General features: G+C 44.1%; 1 protein-coding gene across 5 annotated transcripts in view; it reads right to left on the minus strand.

Annotated features, from left to right (window-relative positions):
* Positions 1-11,528, minus strand: part of CDKL2 (cyclin dependent kinase like 2) — a 25,407-nt gene extending 13,879 nt beyond the window's left edge. For 4 of the 5 annotated variants that reach the window (XM_015861274.2, XM_015861276.3, XM_085546580.1 and 1 more), the window contains exons 1-11: positions 11,266-11,528; positions 8,234-8,428; positions 7,307-7,485; positions 6,405-6,517; positions 5,956-6,095; positions 5,023-5,111; positions 4,388-4,514; positions 3,259-3,533; positions 2,154-2,244; positions 1,356-1,467; positions 1,132-1,238 (exon numbers count right to left, since the gene is read on the minus strand). In XM_015861274.2, the coding sequence (XP_015716760.2) occupies positions 1,132-1,238; positions 1,356-1,467; positions 2,154-2,244; positions 3,259-3,533; positions 4,388-4,514; positions 5,023-5,111; positions 5,956-6,095; positions 6,405-6,517; positions 7,307-7,485; positions 8,234-8,428; positions 11,266-11,433 (1,596 nt within the window). In that variant the 5' untranslated portion in view covers positions 11,434-11,528. Of the gene's footprint in view, positions 1-1,131; positions 1,239-1,355; positions 1,468-2,153; positions 2,245-3,258; positions 3,534-4,387; positions 4,515-5,022; positions 5,112-5,955; positions 6,096-6,404; positions 6,518-6,898; positions 7,043-7,306; positions 7,486-8,233; positions 8,429-11,265 lie in introns of those variants that run through there. The other variant, XM_085546581.1, reaches the window with a different exon arrangement.
* Between the last annotated feature and the right edge of the window lie 2,540 nt (positions 11,529-14,068).

A 14,068-nucleotide genomic window follows, 5' to 3' on the forward strand; every position in this document is an offset into this window, starting at 1 on the left:
GGCTGCAGACAGAGGGTGGTGATTAATGGTTCTATATCCATGTGGAGGCCAGTAATGAGCACTGCCCCCCTGGGGGCTGTCATGGGACTGGCACTCTTGAACATCTTTATCGATGACATCTATGGTGGAATTAAATACATCCTCAGCAAGTTTGCTGATGACGCCAAAATGAGTGGTGCGATTGACATAAGATAAGAAAGGGATGCCATTCAGAGGGAGCTCAGCACTCTCAAAAGATGGGCCTGGGTGAATCTAATGAGGTTCAACACAACAAAGTGCAAGGTTTCGCACTTGGACTGGAGGAATTGCAGGCATATACACAAACTGGGAGCAGCAATCCTTGAGAACAGCCCTGCAGAGAAGGACCTGGGGGTCCTGGTGGGTGAAGAATTTCACAAGCCAGCAGTGTGCTCTTGCAGCTCAGAAAGCAAATAGAATCCTGGACTCCATCAGAAGTGGGGTGGCCAGGGGGACAGGGAGGTGATTGTCCTTCTCTGAAGTAAGCCCCATCTGATCTGCATCCAGATCTGGGGCCCCCAGTCCAAGAAAGCCAGGGAGCTGTTGGAGTGGGCCCAGAGGAGTGCCACAGAAATGATCAGAAGGCTGGAGCACCTCCCCCAAAAAGACAAGCTGAGGAAGCTGGGCATGTTCAACCTGGAAAAGAGAAGGCTGCGGGGTGACCTCAGCACTTCCAGGATTGCAGCCTTCCAGTACCTAAAGGGAGCCTATAAACAGAAGGGGAGTCAACTCTTCACAAGGGTAGATAATGGCAGGACAAGGAGAAATGGTTTTAAGTTGAGAAAGGAAAGATTTAGGTTGAGTATCAGGGAAGTTCTTTGCCCAAGTGAGGAATTAAAGGATCACCTTGCCCACTGTCACTAAGATCACCCCAGAGATCTCCATCCTAAACATCAAAGGATACTATTTATTTCATTTCCTAATAAGTATGATCTCACAGGGCCTTCACAAGAATCATCTCAACCCTTCCAATTTTTATCTACTCACAGCTTGAGAAATAAAGGCAAGTTTTGATTCTGTTTAGAGCCAAGCAAAAATCTTGTAGGTCGTGTGGTTCAGAGTCCTGAACCAAAGAGACACTAAACAGCACAAACTATTTCATTGCTTTGTTACCTGCTGTGAGGCCAGACTTGTGTTATGAAGGTCAATAGCAGCAAGGGATGGGACTCGGGACTCTGAAACAGCTTTATTTTCCTTTTTGAGATATCTGGGATGCCATCCTGCAAAACGCAACCAATGCACACAGGGTTAAAGAAGGAAGATCTGACTGCTGCAGTATACACTGCTTCCTGCCACTTAGCATCCAGGTTTAATTTAGAGGACATTAAAGCTCATACCTTCCACTCCTTTCAGTTCAGGGAGATGATTTAGTTCTGGCAAATGCACATCTGTCTTAGAGAATTCCCATTTTTTCTTATTTGCCTGAAGGATGTTCTTTTCATTAGAGACCTTGTATAGACAGAGAAAAAACAAAGCTATTTTCAAAACTAAAAGTGGTTAAAAGAAATCCATTCTGCTTAAATAGTTCACACATTACATGCAGCTGAACAAACACAGCAGAACAAACAAACAAATTAGTACAACTAAAAAAGTAACACCAATCATCTAAATGAAATTGCTTTCAAAGAGACAGAATACAACAGGAGAACGGCTCAGATTAGTTCTCTGTAAAAAGTCAACTTTTCCTCTGACTTGGAAAAAATATTATCTAGGTACTGCATGCAGAGGGGAACTTTGTATTTCACTTGTTTTCATTATCAACTTTATATGTATTTATGATGTGACAAAAGGAGACCCCAACAATGTTAAATCAAAATCCTAAACTCTGCTTCAACAGCGCAGCTCAAATGGTCCATTTCCTGGACAGGCAATACATAGTGGATACACTCCATGTCTAACAAGTAACCTTGTTGACTGCTCCCTTCATGTAAAAACTTTGTCTTTTAACATAAAATGTATCATATAGGATAACAGTAACAAAAGATAAGGGATAACTGTAGGAAGAAAAGGCTGAAGAACATATTATTATTAGTTGGGAGTTATGGTGAAGAGTGCAGCAAAAGAGATTACTGACAATAAAGACATATTTAAGAATTTATTTTTGCTTAGTCAAGGGGGAAGAGTATAAAACTTACCGAAGTCAAGCTTATACTGTAATGGTCTGCTGGAGAATGCTTCATTTGCTTCAAAAATGGTTTCAAGTAATTCTTACTCCTTTCATCAACTCTGTAATTACAAATGGCAAATATAAATACAAACAAGCATCAGACACCCAGAAACAGTCATTAGAAGGCTCACAGGGGCCTTCTTCCTGGCTTGTATCAGAAACAGCATTGCAAGAAGGAGCAAGGAAGTGATTGTCACCCGTACTCAGCACTGGTGAGGCTGCACCTTAAGTATGGTGTTCAGTTTTGGGCCTCTTGCTACAAGAAAGACATCCTAGGCCCTGGAGTGTGTTCAGAGAAGGGCAGTGAAGGTGGTGAGAAGTCTGGAGAAGTCTCTTGAGGAGCAGCAGAACAAACTTGTTAAAGCTGTCTAACAAAATTGTTAGTCTAGAGAAGAGAAGGCTCAGGGGAGATCTTACTGCTCTCTACAACTGTCTGAAAGGAGGTTGTGGCGAAGTGCGGATCAGGCTCTTCTCCTGTGTAACTAGCAATAGGGGAATGTCTTCAAGCTGCACCAGGGGTGGATGTCAGGTTGGATGTCAGGAAAAATTTCTGCTCTGAAAAAATGGTCAGGTGCTGGAACAGGCTGCCAAGGGAGGTGGTTAAGTCACCATCCCTGGAGGTGTTCAAGAAATGTTTAAATGTTGGATTACAGGATGCACTTTAGTGGAGAAATATTGGGGTAGGTGGATGGTTGGACTGGATGATATTGAAGGTCTTTTGCAATCTTGGTGATTCTACAATAACACTGCAGGCACAGCTAACACAGAAATTTTGTCCAAAGGATAAGCCACAAGTTGAAGAAACACCTGCATTGCAGCTGCTGGCAAATTGCTGTTGTCCCGTAGGGCTTTGCCAAATGCAGAAACACAGAGACTCTCTGCATGGACCCTTAGAGCTGCTTGAGGTGAAACCAAGCTTTCAAACACATGTACATACCATCCTTCACCCAAAAGCTGCTCCTCATTGCATCCTGCCCCAAATCCCCATCACCACCCTGCAGCTCCCTCAGCACATTACTGTTTCTCAGGAACAAGATCAAAAGAAACATGTTTTTCTATCGCTGCTCCAATACCTGTAGTTACAGTTCCCAGGCACAGGCACCATCGTAGACATAGTGGGAGAAACATTCCTGTTAATGGGAGGAATAACAATGCCTGCATTCTTGATGTAGTCCAAGTTGCTACCGGAATCTTTCAGGTTGGTTTGAGAGCATATTTTGAATGGGTTGACTGCACTGTCATAGAGGGAGCTCAGGTTGGAAGATCGCTCTGCTTTCTCTCCATCGGGTTTAGAACACTTCACTTTGTACATCTTCACATTTCTGCTCTTTGAGTCAGTGTTGAAATCCTGTTTGGGAAGATGAACATCATGTTTCTCTTATAATTACATTCAAAAAATAACTTAGAGCCGTACATGAGTGAAAAAATTCAAAAGCCTAAGCCTGCACAACTCTGCAAGGATCTAATGGAGATGGAGTTGGCTTAAGTAGTGTGATAGAAAACCTGTCTTCCATTAAAGATGAAAAAAGGAAACTTGTCAGGGATCCAGCACCCTCTGTAAATAAGTCACCCTGAACTTGGAGCTGGAAATGATGGAGGAGGAACAACCATATCATGTGTCACTTCTAAAGAAATAGGAACCAAGCCCAGTGTCACCTCAGTGCAACTCTGAAGTCTCCAGTCCTTCACATCTGGTTGAAAGCAAAATATGCAGTTTTGGAGACAGAACTCTGACACGGGTAAGCAGCTGCTCAGAACCATGTTTTGCTGATTCAACATGACTTATGGTTCCTAACTGGTTTTCCTTACGGTTCTCTATTTGCAATTAACTGCACTGTAGTGTGCTTTATTGACAAGGAAGGCTCAAATAGCCACCTGTAGGCTGTCCAGTCAGGCACCAGAGCAACTTGTAGCAGCCAGTCAGAATCAAAGGCATAGAAAATCTACATCCCAGCCTGCTTGTTGTACTGCAGTGAGCATCAGAGCACAGGCCTCATGCCCTGCTTAAACTCACAGAGAGGTGAGCTTCTCTGGCACATCTTTTATCCAGCTTTTTTTTTTTTTTTTTTTTTTTAATGAAATATAAGATTGTGTTTATACTTTTGCTAAGCAATTAAACTACATCACAGACTTATTTAATCATTTTAAAAGACGGAAAAAATACAGGTTTGGAGAGCAAAACAGAAATAAAAATTGACTAACCTGTAAACCAAGCATCTTTCTTTCTTCTACAGCATCATCTTTATCCTTTCTGCTGATTTTTGATTTGTTTTGTAATTGACGGTCTCTGGCTTCTTTGTGAATCCTTAATTTAAGGTCTTGAGAAAATCTACTTAACACATCATAGTGGGAAAGGAAAAAGGAAAAGGCTCCTGTTAGTCTAAGTAACGGTATTAGTGTTCAGCCCAGGCTGCAATAACCTTCCAAATGAAACAAACCATGCACTTGTATGTAATGAGAAGCCAATAAAGTAAATGCTCTCCATTAAAATAAAATCTTACATATGCACACTTCTGTTTTCAGAGCAATAAAGGTGGTCATATCCCAGTCTGATGTATACGCACACACTGAATACAGTGCGAGAGAATACTAGTAAATATACTGTGACATGAAGTACATGATGACAAATTCATGTCATGAAAACGTAATGTGATAAACATGCTACTGCAGTGTGTTCCCATCAAACTGTCCCCCCCATTTTTGGGAAGGCCCAAACCAAACAAAGCTAGGACACTCAGCAACCACCTGCTTTGCAAACCCAGCACACAATCTTAAAGCTCAATTGCTTAAATTCCTTTTAATCTTGTCGTGTTTTGAGTAAGAAATGTACCATTCACCTTTCAGCAAATCCATCCTTGTTAAAGAAATCGCTCTGCAAGAGTTCTGCACAGGATGGTCTTTTGTCTGGATCAATCTGCAAACACTCCTGGTAAAACAACATAAACAATAGAAGGCAGAAATTAAACAAAGGCTTCAGCATTTCCAGGTGATGTCAAGAAAAACAGCTGCAAAGCTTCTATAGCCTGCTATATGAAGATGGTCCCAAGAGATGTACCCTTTTTCCACAATATATATATATATTTGCTGGCTACATCCACTGAAATCAATAACACTCACAAAAACAAATAGCCTACCTGCCAAACAAAGAATTCACCTCCCAGCAAACCTCTTGTTTTCAATTCTATTCATTTGGCTAAGGCTTTAGAAGCTGGTTTGATCACAGAACATTTAAAATACATTCAAGTGTCTTATAGGTTATTTTAGTTACCCAGCATATGGGTGTTCCAGACAATTGTCTGAAAGCAGGAAAATTATTCAGAATTAGTTATAAGGGTGCATGCTTCCTAGCTCCCACACAAATGCACGTCTGGGTGCCATATCAACCAGTCCTATCTGCTTGCAGGGCTTCTACCAGGAGGTGGACAGAGGATTGGCAGTATTGGCTGTATCACACAGCTGTGTTAGCAAGGAAACAGTAAGGGGCCGCTTATTATCTGTAGCATGCTACAAGTCCTCCTCCTCAGAGGAAGTGCAGCAACCCCTGTGGAGCTGTAGATGACTAGCTCAGTCTTCGCCATTACCCAGGAGAGAAGCTGTTCTCACCGAACCAACCCGAGCAGTTGATTATTGCAAAGGTAGTTAAGTCAGCCTAATAGCGCTAGCTCTTTTTGCAGGCTGCATTCCGTTCCCCATGGCAAGTGACAAGTGTCTGACAAAGGCACTAAATTCTAAGGAAAACCACTCACCTTCCAAAATGATCTGCTACTTACCTTGGCTAAATCTAGCACCGAAGCAGAGAGCTTAGGATATCGTCTGTCCAGAGATTCAACCTCTTTCACTTCAGGCAACCTCATGCCAGCAAAGAGAGGATTTTTACAGAATAACTCTTGGTGTCTTGGAATTAAATTACCTGGAATCACACAACCAAAGCAACCAAATGGAAGAAATGCCATCCTGAGAATGCTCAAGAGGATGAGATACTGAGTTAAAAGAACTATAAGGGCTACAATCTGGGTGATTCTTTCCATTCAAGAGCCATGAATGGACTCTGTAGTAACAAAACTCCTAGCTCTCCCCCTTTGTAAAAGGTACCAAGAAATTATGCTCTCAGAAACACTTCAGCACACATCTTTGTCTTCACATCTTTCTCCCCCCAGCAAGACTTAATTAACTCCTTAATTAGCAGATAGGCACTGAGAGTCTGACAGTTTGTTCTCACCGAGGCACCTGGTGATATGGTAGAGCTGGTCAATGTCTGAATCTCCAGGGAACAGGGGCTCTCCTGTGAGCATTTCTGTTACCAGACAGCCAATAGCCCACACATCCACAGCCCTGGAAGAAAAACATCCCAGATCAGCCCAGCTTCATTCTTGAAGCTAAAGGCTGAGCATCCAGCAAGTTACAAGCCCTGTGGGCAGCTCTGACCCCATAAACAGCAAGACAGCTGTTTTCCAAGCTTGCATGTGCTCTGATGAATACCAAGGATTCAGCTCTTGAAGAAGGCAAACACTAACAGGAGTTTGACCAATCTGAAATTCGGATCTAAACCCCAATGCTTTCAAATTTCTAATGCAAAGTAATACATTAGAAAAGTCTTGTCCTTTGGAGAACACAAAACTTTTCTTTCTGCAGGCACCTGCTCTTATGAAGCATTTGCTAAAAATGGACTTTAGGTAATATGGGACATTTATAAGCATAAAGGGGTGTACAAACCTGTGAATGGCAGTTTAATTTCTGACGTCGCTTTGCAGCACTAGAGATTCCAGTAAGAAAAACTCATGCATCACACCTCCTCCTTCCTGAAATACTTTTCTCAGCATGTCTGGAGTGATTTCTCTGCCTCCAAGCCAGGACCAGCTGCACAGGGGGGAAATGCCTCCTCCAATACTAGCACTGGCAACCAAAAAGCTCCTGTAGACAACAGACTAGGGATGCTGATTGCTCAGTCTCTTTCTGCTCTTCTGAGCCAGAAAAACCTAGCACTGGCAGTAGTTAGCTCCACAGAGACAGAGAGAAGAGGAAGGCTCAAACCTTCACAGATAATTAACAAGTATGAGACCCTCAAAAAACAGAGCACCCCTACAAACCCCAAATTCTTCGGCAGCCTGGCCAGTCTCCTACCTGCCATATTTCGTGTCTCCCACCAGCAGCTCTGGAGCTCTGTACCATCGAGTTGCCACGTAGTCTGTGTAAACTTCCCCAGAAGCTGCCAGTGTGCGAGCAAAACCAAAGTCACAGAGTTTTATCACTCCTGACTGGGAGACCAGTATGTTCTCTGGCTTAATATCCCGATGTATTATCTGCACAGAGAAAAAACAAGTCAAGTAATTTCCCTACAGGCAACCGGCCAACCCACCAGAAATAGTAGCTTTCTCACATTCAGGTCAAAGATTAGATTTTTTCTGACATGGGAAATACATGAAGTTTACATAAGACAGCTATGTGCACACAGACAAGGACAAAGTGCCAACTTCAGTTTTTGCACAGGGGTGTTAATTTCATGTATTTCTCTGCATGTATTTACCATAGATATTTTACAAAGTTTATTATCCTTAAAAACTTGTCCTAATCACAAATTAAGGAGCTGCAAGCATTGCAAAGGCAACAAGCGCATCCTGCAATTAAATGTGAAGAGTATTTTAGGAATACTTGAGACAGTTTCCCCAGTATTAAAAGAAATATATATGGATAGTTACGTGGTCATGACTAAAAAGCAAGCCTGTATATTTACACAGATGCTATCAGAAACAAGCTTTTGAAAGAGAAACCATCTCCCTCTGTCAGAAGAAAGTCAGTGAGGTGATTTTGATGCCTTAGACTTCTGCATCCTCTCTCAGATGAACTCTTACAGCGGTCACAGACAGACCAATGCAAGAACTGATACCGGGCTCTGGTATTTTGTGTGAAACTCAGTCAGGCCCTTCTGCTCTACTTCCTTCTTCCAGGCAAAGCTTTATTTCTCTATGTTTTACTAAGCCTCACAAATGCACATCCCAGTACCCATCTATTCAAGGTTAACTACAGAGCTGATTTCTCAGGCATACTTACATTCTGGCTGTGACAAAACGCTATTCCTCTCAAAATCTGAAATAAGTATTTCCGAACCCTGCTGTAGTCTAGTCCATGTGGAAATGCCTCAAGATCATCAAGCACTGTGTGATCCACAAATTCAAACACCAGATACCACCGTTTCTTCTTTTTATACACTTCCAGCAGGCTCACAAGATTCTCATGCCTCAGTTGCTGTTACGAAACAGGAAACATTTTGTGAGAGCATGAAAGCATTTAATGGGTAAAATAAGACCAGATGCCTTTAACTGCAGCCCAGCCAGTGCCAAGTGCTCTTGTGCTAGCACCCACAGTTCCTAAAACTAGTTCACTGATCTTTCCATAACTCTTTCCCTCTCCCCTCCCTTTTTTTTTTTTTTAAAGTAACCAGAAGATTTCCACCACCTCGTATATGCATAGACATTTTTTTGGCCCATAGAAATAACTCAAATACCAGATAAGACATTTCACTTGCAGAAAGCAACAAACACGGCTTGCTCCTTTCACACTGGACTGTATCTGTGACTCAATTTTCTTTACAGGATGTTCCCCTGAAAGTAACTCTGCACTATGCTGCTACTTCTCTCGCAGCAGAGCACAGTGCAACTCTAGCTCCCCCTTCCAGATACATTTCAAAGGACTGCAGAAGACAGAGGTCACCATTTGTTTAATAAAACTTTGTGCTATTCCCAGTATCTCAAGGTCTTTTATCTTATTTTTTTCTAAGAAACCCATTCAAAGGCTTTTCTTTTAAGCTCTCACAATATTCACAGCATTTCTGTGGGCACTGTCAGCTTGTGCACATTACAGCAGCATGTGCCAGAATACAAGTACGTTGAACGGATAAAAGGAAAGTCCAGCATTCCTCAAGCCCTCAGTTAACAATTAAAGACCTATTAAACCCAGTGGATTCTGAGTAAAAGGTGACAGGCCGAAGATCTGAAGGTTTTATTTTAAAAGGATTTTTAAGAATGAGTGTATATTGTTGTGCTGGAGGGGAAGAAGGAAATGAGAAAAAAATTCTAAAGAGAAAATAAAGCAGCTCTGTTTTCCAGTTGTTTTGTTATCTCATTTTGACCAGGCCAAATTCCATCTCCGGCCTGTTACATAATTGTAACACCAAAACAGTCCCTGCTACAACATGGAGTTGTTTATCAGCTTAGAGCCTAGCAGGGAAATGCCATTGTCACAGGAGGGTGCCTGAAGGCAGCATCCTCAGGGAGTGTGCCCAAGGAAGACACAATAAGACTGAAGAGCATGGGGACTTGTATGGAAAGTGCTCAGCTGACAGAGAGGTGCAGCCAGACTGCAGCAAAGAGCTGGTGCACAGAAGGCTCAGAGACCCTGAATTCTCAGGTCTGAAAAATGAAGCCAATCAATTAGAAATCTGAGAGAAGGACACAGTATTCCCTTAACTTTTTGGTCTGAACAACACCAGAACTTGCTCATTTCAGTTCATACTCCAAGCTTAGTACCTCTGTCTGAGAGAGCTTCCAACTGCCCAAACACCAGAATGGAGAGGGAAAATGAAAAAAGGGGTTCACAGGGAACACACAAGTTAATAAGCTACAAGACTGAATCCCTACAGTTATCCTTGCTGCGTGAGGCCATTTGTTGAGCTAAACGTGGAAACGTTCCCTTGCTAGGTTTCCATTTACCCAGGAAAACAAGTTAATTTCCAGTGCACCTGGGAGGCAGTATGTGCTCTGACTCAGTAACTGAGCAAGGCTTGTCAGCAGATCATGTATAATCCAGGCACACGCAGACTGGCTTTAAATGTGTTTGAGGGAACAGTGCTTACAGCTGCTGGCTGCACTGAGCTCCATAACATACCTTCCCATTAACACTAAGTGCCTACAGCTCTTGTAGTGGAGAGGGAGATCACTTTTTTCCCCCGCCTAGGGAATACAGTCTGATAGACTTGGTTAGAGCTGCATGCGGAAGCCAGTTGCAGTGGAGGAGGCACACATCACCACCCTACCAGCTGGGGAAAGGCCCAGAAACACCCCAACTACACTCTCCTTTGCTTCTTCAGAAGACAGAACAGCCACCACCTAAAACTTTCACGTGTGCCCATGGACAGACACATGTGCACAGAGGCAGGTACACTCTGAACACAACGCTTTAAGACACCAAGGAATCTAATAGCTCTCATCACCCACAGCTGATGACACTCAAACAGCAGGAGCCATAATGTCAGCTGGCTGCAGCCTAACCATAAGCTTCAGTGAGTGAGGAGCTCGCCCTCCCCCAGCCACTTGCAGGTAGTTCAAGCCTGCCAAAAAAGTGCCACAAAAAAAACACCAGCATATTGCTAGCAGCAAATGGTGCTGGGATCCAGTCTGCTTAGGCCCGCTGCCACCTGCTCAGGTGGCTGCTTACCCACAGGTTTAATAAACAACATAATCAAGAGCAGCAAGGTGCTGCCTGAGGTACACAAGGCAGAGTTCCCACCAGGAGGGAACGGAGACCTTGTAGCTCACTTCATTGTGCCTTTACCTGCTGAATGTGAGGCACGTAAATGTGCTTCTAAGGGGCCAGCAGCACTTAGCAAGAGGGGTAGCAGCTGTGCAAGGCTGCAGCTGTAGGCCAAGGGAACCTACGGCAGCTTGGCTGCCTGTGGGAACATGGAAATGGATCAAGTCTCCTACGGTTTGGGCATTGTTATTCATGCTGATGTACAGCGTAACCCTTTTAAAATAGCTTTCAAAACTGACCCAGCATATGAAATTCACACTCGCCCTGTACCTTCCCCTAAACATTGCACTATAAAGGACACCGCAGCAGTCTCAGCAGACAGTGCTCTCCCCAGAGCCTGCCGGTCTCTATGGGAAGATTTGAAGCCCCTCCATCAGTTCTGAGCCACTGCCACGTTCATCACACGAACACTCTGATCACAGACACACGGCTGTACACTCTGCTAGCAGACATTTGCCTTCCTGATTCGGGATTCAGTCAATACAGCCAACACTGACACTAAGCTGTCCCAGACGGACCTGCCCTATAGCGCAGCCTCCCCTCGGCCCACTCACCTTCAGCACTTTGATCTCCCGCACGGCGATCTTCCTCACCGCCGCGTTGTCCTCGCTCTCCAGGAACTTTTTGACAGCCACCACCTGCCCGTTCTCCTTATTCCTGCACCTGCTCACCACCCCGTAGCTGCCCTCCCCGATGAGGCCCAGCACCTGGTACTTCTCCATCACCTGCAGGAGAAGCTCGACCGGGCCGCAGCCGGGGGGCGACGAGCCCGGGCCGTAGGGACACCGTCACCGGGACAACGGCAGCCGCCCGCCGTAACGCCCACGGGTGGAGCCGAGCGCCCGGCCGTGGGGTCACGGCAGCTCCGTGTGCCCGCCCCGGGGCGGGGCCTCCCCGGTCAGACGCGGCCTTATCGCTGCGGCGGGGCAGGGTGGAGGTACTGCTCGGGTTGTTTGCCGGCTGTGGGAGGCAGGTCTCTGCTTTGGTGCTTTGAGAAAGCTAAAGCAACAACAAAGGCAAAAAAAACAAACAAAAAAAGCCCTTTTCAGGCATAAAACATTTCAACTATTTGTCCTATCAAGTGAAGTAGTGTGAAGTGGTTCCTGATGTGCTTCACAACAGTATTTGACCTTGTCATGCCTTGAATTAGAAGTTAATCTTCAACTGGATAATGATTCTTGAGATTATCATCTCTTCATCGTCCCCAAAGAGTGTGAGGAGGGGCAGGAGACGCAAGGAAGAGGGAGGAGAAATCTAAGTGGCATTTCACATAAACTAGCAAAAACAAAACGTAACAAAGCAACTAGCAGAGACAACTCTTCCTGCAGTTTCTTCTTCTCTCCCAGTGCCCGCATTTCTTGGGTCCCTTCTAATTTATGTTCCTGTCACACTTTCAGTACAGATGCACATAGTATCTCTACTGCATTTTAAAGAAGCAGCCTCCCAGAAGATCAGGACCGTTATTCAAGATGCCCACTATTTTTTCTTATGCCCTCCTATGTATTGATATGAAGAATGTCAAATGCATGACTATGTACTATTTCCTGTTGCTTTTCCTGGAGAACCTTTCCCTGTGCTGGCTGCAGCAATAGTGAGGAGCAGGATGAGATTTGTCAGAAGGGGGTGTCCCATGAGCCTGTTGCATGGGGTGTGATTTGTAAGCAGGAACACATATCAGCCTTTCCCTAAGTGCCTGCATATTCATGCATGTTCAAATACTTACATTTCCCCTATTAATGGTAGATGATTTACAGGAGCACAGAGAAGAGATGGCTCCCCAACAGGCAGTTTACAAGCTGTGTGACCTTGGTTTTTTAAGGGTTGCCCTTGAACAGCAAAGGTTTCCACTGCTTTCAATGGCTGTTCAGCATGCGAGTCAAGGTAAGATATGTTTTGACACAGAAAGAACACAATGAGCCTTAAAAGGGAGACTACCGGGGTTAGGGTCACCTGAAGAACCACACAGCAGTACTGGGAGAGAAAGGGAAAGAAACTTCACAGCCCCTGCAGCTTTTCTCTCTGCAAATTTTAACTCTGCAATATAAACTGTACTGACCCCAGTCAAATACCTCCTGTGCAGCCAAGTGGTGAGAAGGGCAAACACAAGTGACGTGAATTCAAGTTTCCTGTTGCTGCAAGGGCAGCAGTCAGCTGGGGAATCTTCCAGTCAGTTCCAGCCACTCTTGCCAGTAACAGACACACACAGCCTCTGCTCAGTCATAACAAGGATATCCTTATGGGATGATTTCTAGCCATTCTCTTCTCCAAGCACCCAGGTTTCACTGAACAGTTTCCAGGGAAGAGTATTTCTGCTGACCCAGAACTAGAAAACAGAGCTGCTGGGAGACCTTGCCAGATGGCTGACTTTTTTCCCCCCTCTGGGTATGATATTGAATGCCCTCTATTTAGCAAACCATTCAGCATTTGGCCCACACAAACCACAAATGATACCTTCTCACCTGAAGGCAATAAAAGCATTTTACCTCCCTTCATGCAACAAGACTGTTACTTTAAAAGCCTCATCAGTTTTAAACATAGTAATTAACTGGCCCAGTCATCAAATTCAGACCAGGCTCAGAGCTATTATCTGCTTCAGCTCCTCTTTTCAATCCACGAAGGACCTAACTCTAGCCATTCCTCTAAACAAAAAAGCACCTTGGACTTAACACAGAAGGACTGTTTTGTTGCTTAGAATCAAAGCAACATCAAGTACCTTCTGAAGACAGAGCTTTTTTGGAACCCCAAACTTTGCACACTCCAAATTGTACTTAGCTGAAATGGTCTTCTAAAAACAAACAAACTACCAAAACCGAAAGCTTAAGTGTTCCACTTCTGACTAAGGGTACTTTCCAACACTGATCTGTTTGCAAAAAGCTCTTCTGGATCCTGCTAAGGAGCAGGAGGCAGTGAAGCTTCAGTAGCAGTCCCTCAGTTTTACAGTTCAACACTGTTCAGGTTTCCTGAGGGATCAGGGACTGCTCACCAATACCCCCTCCCCTCCATCCCATAAAAACTATTCCTTCTCTACAGCTGTTGTCTCTATGGCTCTTGGACAGCCCAAGTTCCTTTCTTTAACTGCTGTAACAATTCCCACTGACTGGCTGCAAAAGCTTGCTTGATGCCGGCATGGGGGTAAGATGTGAAAACACAACAACAAATATAGCAAATACTGTCCTGCCAGCTGGACTTTATAGAAGCTATCGCTTTGCTACTCCATTTCAACTAATTAAATGCACTGTGTTCACACTCCTTTGGAAAACTTCAGTATTATGTTTCTGTGCCACCTCCTTCTCTATTCTCTTATTCCTTTAATTAAACAAAACAAACAGACTGCAAGTAGTCATGCTCTGAAGCTGA

The sequence above is a fragment of the Coturnix japonica genome, chromosome 4, assembly GCF_054131305.1.
Source record: "Coturnix japonica strain WE chromosome 4, WE-NBRP24, whole genome shotgun sequence".
NCBI lineage: Eukaryota > Metazoa > Chordata > Aves > Galliformes > Phasianidae > Coturnix > Coturnix japonica.